Below are 8,586 nucleotides of genomic sequence, written 5' to 3'. Positions count from 1 at the left end.
AAGTTTCTTTTGGAAAATCTGTTCTTAGGCAGCTAATGGGAGTTCAGAGAAAGTCAGCCTCTAAGTGACTACAGCTCAAAATTATCAATATGCCAAAGTAGCATATTCTGGAGTGGCATTTTCTATGACCTTTCAGTACAGTAGAAGGGACCTCTCCTAACCTCAACCCCCAGTAAGTAACACTTTTACATTGCTTCTTAGTCACATTCACATAAGAATATAAATTATAATAGGTTTCACAAAATGATATTTACTATTTGTGATATACTCTGATATTTTTCTCTTCTCTTCTTAAAAAGGGGGAGGAAAAAGGTGATCTCTATCAAAAACCAATTTCATAACCCACTAATAAGTTACAACCCACAGCTAAAAAAACAGTGGCTAGAGGACACTACAAAGGATAAAGTAAAACTCATCTTATGTTTTAAAGTCAGTATTTTTCGGAAACATGCCTTCTGAATTTCTCTATTCTTGCACACACAACCTGACGCCTTTGTGGGGAAGTGATACCCATGTGAATAGCAAGAGTGGAAGGCCTATTGTGGAGGATGACAAAGAGAAATGCAGGTTGAGCCTTGTGGGAGCTGAGAGGGAAAGGAATTGAAAATTGAAAGTTTGTTCAATTCCAGCTGAACAAACAAGGGAACCCATCCTGTAGGAGGTGATATTTGAGGTGGGTTCTCAAGAATATTTAGGATTTGAGACATGTTCAGATTGGGGGCTAAGGAAGGTGGTATAATCCAGGCAGAAGGGACAGTGAAAACAAACGAACATGTAAAAGGGCAATAAGGAGAAGTGAGCTTTTCATGCTGGGGACATTAAGGACCAGTTTCAGGGACCTCAAATGCCAAATTAGGGATAGGCTAGGTTTACATAAGGAAATGAACAATGATGTTTATAACAGCATTTTTGTGATGATGGGGAATTGGAGCAAATGTGGGTGCTTTTCACTGGGAGAGAGGGGGATAAGTGTGCTGTTTGTACTTCTTGAAGTTTAATGCAGTACTTCAGTCAACAGAGTGCACATTAATATCACAACATGTATAGCAAAGAGAGATACAGATGTTTTTTTGTGGGAGTAGAGAGGCAAAGGTCAATGTTTAAAATATAGGTTAGAAAGGGAGAAAATAAAAAATAGAATAAAATATAAAACACAAAACCACTTAACATGCATTCTGAGAAAGACATTCGCTAGGACTGAGAAAGTAAAAAATCTGTTCTGCCATTCATCAGGCTGGGATAATCTAATCAAAGAATTAGAGGAAACACAAGTCCCAAGGACATATAACTGTAGCTACAAAGAATCAGAATCCCCTTCTTTATGTGACCACAGCTTTCTTATTCACTGAGAAACCATGGTCTTTTAAAAACTTTTGCTGTGTGAAGTCTTATCAGTAAGAATGAAATATCCTCTTCCTGTCCAAAGGACCTAAATCACTCTAATGCAGAGACGCAGCCTTGGTTTTCAACCCAGGTTGTTTACTTGCTAAGTCGTGTCGACTCTTTTGCGACCCCATAGCCTGCCAGACTCCTCTGTCCATGGGATTTCTCAGGCAATAATACTGGAATGAGTTGCCATTTCCTTCTCCAGGGTATCTTCTCCACCCGGGGATTGAACCCAAGTCTCTTACGCCTCTTGCTTTGGCAGGCAGATTCTTCACCAATGAGCCATCAGGGACTAGATAATAATTATTTTTAGAATAAGTAGATACAATCTTCTTATTTTCAATCACCCGTATTAAATGAACGATTAAACCTAGTCTCCCTAGTCACAGGGATAGTCTTTCAGCTAGAGGTCAATTTTGCAACCTGAACAGAGCTGCCCCTCAGGCTTACTCCCTTATGCCACAATCACTGATTAGCCATATTGTGATCAGTTAGCCCCCCTTTTAAAGGACCAGAGTTACCCAGACCATGTTGTACAACCAAATATGACTAAGAATTGCTGATAGAGTTTTGAATTTTTTACTTTCATTTTTTTTCTTTTGAAGGCGAAACTATGTCAGTAAGGCAGGCCACTGGAGGTTTGTGAGCAGGTAGGTGATAAAGTCAGGTCTGTGCTATAGACTACTACTCTAGTCACAGGACATAAAATGGATTAGAGAGGTTTTGAGCCTAGGATAACAAAAGTGAAACCCTAATACTTTGTCCTACTCGAATAGAATAGGTATTTGTGTATATGTCTTATCCCCCTTCTGAATTCCTTCCCATTTGAAGGCAGAAATTTTAGTGTGGAACCATCATGACACAAAGTTGGAATGCATTAAAAAACGGAGGAAGGTGGCTTCCCTGGCAGTCCAGTGGTTAAGACTCCATGCTTTCACTGGAGTGGGCACAGGTTCCATCCCTAATTGGGGAACTAAGATCTCACTTGCCACGTGGAGAAGCCAAGGGGGGGAAAACAAAAAAGGTGGAGAAAGACTGGAAACAACACAACTATCCATCAAGTGACTGAAATTATCAATTGTGGCCATAAAATGCAATACAACTCACCAATACAAAGGAATGCACCTAAATATGAATGAATCTTATGCTGAGTGAAAGAAGCCAGATACAAATGATACCCATTGTATGATACAAAATATCTATAATGATATAAAGCAAACCAGTGGTTCCCTGAGGTCAGGAACAGAGCCAAAGGAGGACACTGATGAAGTGGGCAGGAGGGAAGAATTCTATAAGGAGCATGAAGAAACCTTTTGTGGAGGGTGGGGGGGAAATGGATATGTCCATTATGTTGATTGTAGTGATGTTTTCATGGGTATATACACATGTCTAAACTTAACAAATTGTATTTTAAACATGTACAGTTTATTGTATGCCAATTACCGCAGTAAACCATTTCTTTCTGTTACTATTTTTAAAGAAGAGATGAAGGTAGAGAAATTAATTGAGAGGTGTCATTTGGGGTGGTGGAAGATTATGGCCTTGGCTTGACAGCAAGCTCTGGCCAAGCCAGAAAGAAAGAGCAGTGCAGTATGGTCCTGGGAAACAGCAAATGGGTTTAGGGGAAGGTGACTAGAGCAGAAAACTGTATGTATAGCAGTAGGAGATAGAGCTGCGAAGAAGGAAGAGGCAGATTATGGAGGGCCTTGAATATCAAACTGTTTTAAAGTGTACATTGGGTTGTAGTTCCACCACTTACTTCCAAAATGATCCTGGACAAGTTATTTAACTTCTCTGAGATTCAATTTCCTTTACTTATAAAATAAGGACGGAATGTATCTTAAGTGGTGGCTGTGAAGATTAAATGAGGCAATGCATGTAAACCACTCAGCAGAGGACAAGGTAAACAGTTAAGTGCTCAGTAAGTAGAAGCAAGTATTATTATAACAAGTATTGTTATTAACTCCAACTTGGGCTTCCCTCGTGGCTCAGCTGGTAAAGAATCTGCCTGCAATGTGGGAGACCTGGCTTGATCCCTAAGTTGGGAAGATCCCCTGGAGAAGGAAATGGCAACCCACTACTGTATTCTGGCCTGGAGAATTCCATCGACTGTATAGTCCATGGGGTCGCAAAGAGTCTGACACGACTGAGCAATTTTCACTTCACTAAGCAAATGTATAGAGATGTTTGAGAAGGAGAAAGAAAAGATCAAAGAGGTTCTTTAGGAGAATAAAACTCACCATCAATAATCACCTCCCCTCCAGAGTTAAAATATCAACTCTAGCACTTCTTTCTCCTTCCTCACTTTGTAACTTCCTTCCTAGTAAACACCATGCCCAGGAGGAGCCCACAACCAGTAACCAAAGCTCTCTTATCTTAGTAAAAGTATTTCAGCTGGTGAGCCCTATGACTATGGGGACAAACTAAACAGAGTTGAGCTATGGCCTCTGGAAAATGAGAGCCCTCCACACACTTTCAGCCACCACCTCCACCACAGATGTATACCCACGGTGCATCCTGAAATTAAAGTAGGTGATATTTCTCTTTAATTTTAAAGCATACTTATTTATTTCCCCCCAAATACAGGTTTTTGGAGAGGGATCTTCCTTTCTCAAGTCCCTTAAACATTGACCTAAGAGTCTATTCTTTGAGCATTTCTGAGGAGAAGCCTTTCTATGCCTCAGTTTCCTCACCTGTAAAGTGGGAGACAATAATGGTAACTATTTCATAAAGTTCTTGTGAGGATTAAATAAGTCAATACATGTGAAGGACCTAAAACATCTGACAGACACATACTAAGTACTCTGCAGGTATTTTCTAAACTTTGTTAATAACTTTATTTTTTCTATTTTATTTATAGTGCTTCTTGTTTGTGGTCATGACCTTTGTTTCATTTTGTGCTCAGGCACTTTTCAGTTACTAAGCATTAATAGTGTCCTACCAGACTATTTCAGCCCCACTACCCTTCTGGAGTAGAAGCAAATTTGGTTGATAGTTTATAAATATTCACCTTCCAGGTCAGAGGCACTCAAACATCTCTATACATTTGTTTAGAGCCAGTAGTGATTTTATCTACTTCATTTAGTTAGAAAATATATTACAGATAAAAGAATGCAGCCAAGCTTTTTAATTAACTGGTAAATTTATTAATAACAATAGCATATACACACATTTGAAAACACACATGTAAGAAACATTAAGATTTATTCAGTCTCTGATAACGTCTGGAGTCCATTTGGATTCATGAAACACCTGCAATCAACTCCAGGACCCCTTATCCAAAAGCAGAGTTGAATAACTGATCAGATCATCAGTGCCATTATCAGCAGAATCAAGGCTTGGACAGAAAAATACAACATTCCATGATTACAGTGAAATAAAACTAAAATCCAATCGTCCTTGCATCTGAGGGTACAAAGGTGGACAATGTTAGCTACATGACCAGTGGATCACTCACTCTCAACCTCATTTTTAAAGAAATATTAACATTCTCTCTTTTTTTTTCTCTTTCTGTAATCTTCCTGGATCAGGGATCCAACCTGTGTCTTCTGCACTGGCAGGAGGATTCTTTACCAGAGCCACCAGGGAAGCCCCAACCTTGTCTATTTTATAGGGTCTCCTGAAGAGTAAATGACACTGTTAATATAAATGAAAAGTTCATCTCAATGGGGAACAAAAGATAAGGATGGAAGGAGGGTATCATAAATGAAGAAAGGAAAAGGATCTTCTAGTGAGCAATGTTCTGAATTTAATGAAAATCCAAAGATTAGACCAAACTGAAAAGCATAAAGGAAGGACTTAAAACTGCCACCTCCTCCTTAGCGCACACACACACACAAATACAGCCCTCCTCCCAGCTGTTGCCCTGAGGTGACCATAGCCAACTTGGGAAAGGAGCTCCGAAACATTTCCATTTTCATCATGTCTTCCCATACACCTAATGGAAATGAACCGCACCCATCCATCCACGAAGGCTATTTTTAAAAGAAGAGGGACAGAAAAATCAATTCAACAAATACTAATTCAGTAAGTACTTAAAGTGTCCACTGTGTGCCAAGCACTGGTTGGTGGGGACAATATAGAGAAAAACCAAACCAAACCAATAAAGTTTCTGTTAAGGTCTTGAGGAAAATGGTAAACAAGAAAAAAAACTAATAGCAAAACAATTTCTGACAGCTGCTAGGAAGAAGATAAAATAGGGACCAGAGGCAAGGAGAGGCACAACTTCCCGAAGGTGTCTGGGAGGTGACGTTTGAGACCAAACTAAAATGACTAGTGCCTTGCAGTGACTTGACGCCGAAATATTTCGAGAAAAGAGAATTAAAAGCAAAAATGATCCACAAACCAAGAAATAACAGGAATTTCACAGCGCCAAAGTGAGCGGCGCAAACCTAGAACCTATGAATTCCAGAGCGGCGGGAGATTTTGAATATTCATGTCCAATCAGGGAAAGGCTGAGACCAGGCAGCGCGGGCTCAGTACGAAGTATCCCGAACCGCTGGTGTCCACAGGAAGCCACATCGCAAGGGCGTAACTGGTGATCCGGCACCCACGCGGCTGCCAAACTCGCAATTCTTCAGGGCTGTGATGCAATGTTCGGAAAGACCCGGGCTTGGTCGTGTCCTGGGGTCCTTTCTTAAATGTGGATAGCTGAAATCACTCACTTCGTTTTGGAACACCGGTGAAACGTACCCAACAGAGCCACCAGGACACAAGTCTAGGAGCAGTCTCAGTATCCTAATTTAGAACTGACTCATACGAAAGCTAAGCAGCAGTGAGGGTTAAGACGCGCCCTAGATTCAAAAGCAAAGCCAGTCACGCGCCAGGAATCTCAAGTCATAAGGGCTTAAAAAGCTACGTGTGTCATCTTCCATTACTTTTAGCCAACTAGAGTAACTTACTTTGTGAGGAACTGAGGAAAAACAAGTGAACAAGGCTCTTTTCTGGTGATTAGGTGGGTGGCTCTGAAAAGAGCCTTTGGAAAATCAAGCGGCTTTGCGCCTCGTGCGAGCGCCGCGTACCAGCAAGGACTCACTTGGAGCTGGTGTACTTGGTGACCGCCTTGGTGCCCTCGGACACGGCGTGCTTGGCCAGCTCGCCAGGCAGCAGCAGGCGCACGGCCGTCTGGATCTCCCGGGACGTGATGGTCGAGCGCTTGTTGTAATGCGCCAAGCGCGACGCTTCGCCCGCGATGCGCTCGAAGATGTCGTTGACAAATGAGTTCATGATGCCCATGGCCTTGGACGAAATACCGGTGTCCGGGTGCACCTGCTTCAGCACCTTGTACACGTAGATGGAATAGCTCTCCTTACGGCTGCGCTTGCGCTTCTTGCCGTCCTTCTTTTGGGCTTTGGTGACGGCTTTCTTGGAGCCCTTCTTGGGCGCGGGAGCGGATTTTGCCGGCTCAGGCATTGTAGAACAACGCCGTTTGGCAAAAAAAGAGGTATGAGAATGGGCGGGCCTGATCCATTTATAACCACCGTATGCAAATTAAGGCTCCAAAAGTCTTACATTCCCATTGGTCCGCGGAGAGACCTTACGTTATCAGTAATAGCGACAGAACAACACCGACTCTTAACCTTATTGGCTGTTTCAGGAGCCAATTTAGGACCAATGAAAAGCTCGTTCCTGACTCCACCCCTCGGAAAACTTATAAAGGCTTTCCAATTGCTGATCTTTTTTAAGCCGAGGGGCTCTGATCTTTAATCGTACTACGCGTATCTTTAGTCATGTCTGGTCGCGGAAAGCAGGGAGGCAAGGCCCGCGCAAAGGCCAAGTCGCGTTCGTCCCGCGCAGGCTTGCAGTTCCCGGTAGGGCGAGTGCACCGCCTGCTGCGCAAAGGCAACTACGCTGAGCGGGTGGGGGCCGGCGCGCCCGTCTACATGGCGGCGGTTCTGGAGTATCTGACAGCCGAGATCCTGGAGCTGGCCGGCAACGCGGCGCGAGACAACAAAAAGACGCGCATCATCCCTCGTCACCTGCAGTTGGCCATCCGCAACGACGAAGAGCTGAACAAGCTGTTGGGCAAGGTCACCATCGCCCAGGGCGGCGTTTTGCCTAATATCCAGGCTGTTCTGTTACCAAAGAAAACCGAAAGCCATAAAGCCAAAAGCAAATAAAGCCTTTTCAAAGTAAGCCAAAGAACAAAGGCTCTTTTTAGAGCCACCCAAGTTCTCAAAAAAAGAGCTAATGCGCTATTTTGTGATCAGCCCTTTATTTTGACACTTTGGTGGTGGCTCTTAAAAGAGCCTTTGGGGTGAGTGGGGATGGTATCAAGCCTTTTAATTACTTATTCTTGCCAGGCTTGTGACTCTCCGTTTTTTTGGGCAATAAGACTGCCTGGATATTGGGTAAGACACCGCCCTGGGCAATAGTGACACCCCCGAGTAACTTGTTGAGCTCTTCATCATTTCTCACGGCCAGTTGCAAATGGCGAGGGATGATGCGCGTCTTCTTGTTGTCTCGGGCGGCGTTGCCCGCCAGCTCCAGGATTTCCGCGGTCAGGTACTCCAGCACTGCCGCCAAGTACACCGGTGCGCCGGCCCCCACCCTTTCGGCGTAGTTCCCTTTGCGCAGCAGGCGGTGCACTCGCCCTACGGGGAACTGAAGGCCAGCGCGGGATGAGCGCGACTTGGCCTTGGCCCGAGCTTTGCCTCCCTGCTTTCCGCGGCCTGACATTACTGCTAAAACTGCAGTTACGGCTTCTTTTTCAAGGAGAAGGATATGGCAAGGGTAACCAATTTGATGTAATTTATAAGAGCTACCGGGAGGGGCGAAGGGAGGTGGTTTGATTGGCTAAAAGGGGAGTCCGATCGAACAGCCAATAGGAAAGCGAAAAGCAGACTCTTCGTTTGCATCTTGCGCTACGTGGAAATGACGGCTTCTATAAGTACCTACCAATCGTTGTGAGCCACATTAAAGCCCTTTATTTGCATGCCAGGATTTTTAAAGTGAAGGCTTTCAAACAAGACGCCTTTCTGTTTTGCTTTATTTACTGAGTGGCAATATTTTTCTGGGTTACGGGTGGTAGGTTTTTTCCCGGTTTACACCAAGGGAAATCCTAAAAAGGGTCCTAAAGGGCTGCAGAGAGCCTTTAGCAAATGCAGTTACTCCCACTCAAGGGCCTTGGAACCTTAAATTACTAAGTTCCTCTTTTCCTGGCTCGTCAAAGCCAGACTACCTTAAAAAATATAGAACTAC

The 8,586-nt window shown here is 43.6% G+C and overlaps 3 protein-coding genes across 3 annotated transcripts; 1 reads left to right on the top strand and 2 right to left on the bottom strand.

Moving 5' to 3' along the window:
* Positions 1 to 4,509: 4,509 nt before the first annotated feature.
* LOC133242205 (histone H2B type 2-E) lies at positions 4,510 to 6,845 on the bottom strand. The gene has a single exon (XM_061408327.1). It carries the CDS (start codon positions 6,796 to 6,798, stop codon positions 6,418 to 6,420), a length of 381 nt encoding a protein of 126 aa, XP_061264311.1. The 5' UTR covers positions 6,799 to 6,845; the 3' UTR covers positions 4,510 to 6,417.
* A 270-nt stretch (positions 6,846 to 7,115) lies between these two features.
* Positions 7,116 to 7,521, top strand: LOC133242191 (histone H2A type 2-C). The gene has a single exon (XM_061408305.1). The coding sequence runs from the start codon at positions 7,116 to 7,118 to the stop codon at positions 7,503 to 7,505; it is 390 nt and encodes a 129-aa protein (XP_061264289.1). The 3' UTR covers positions 7,506 to 7,521.
* Positions 7,522 to 7,539: 18 nt separating this feature from the next.
* On the bottom strand, positions 7,540 to 8,130 carry LOC133242188 (histone H2A type 2-B). Its single transcript, XM_061408292.1, has one exon. The coding sequence runs from the start codon at positions 8,062 to 8,064 to the stop codon at positions 7,672 to 7,674; it is 393 nt and encodes a 130-aa protein (XP_061264276.1). The 5' UTR covers positions 8,065 to 8,130; the 3' UTR covers positions 7,540 to 7,671.
* Positions 8,131 to 8,586: the final 456 nt, after the last annotated feature.

The sequence above is a fragment of the Bos javanicus genome, chromosome 3 (assembly GCF_032452875.1).
Source record: "Bos javanicus breed banteng chromosome 3, ARS-OSU_banteng_1.0, whole genome shotgun sequence".
Taxonomy (NCBI): Eukaryota; Metazoa; Chordata; class Mammalia; order Artiodactyla; family Bovidae; genus Bos; species Bos javanicus.
Note: the sequence above shows the minus strand (reverse complement) of the source record. Positions and strands in the feature narration are given on the sequence as shown.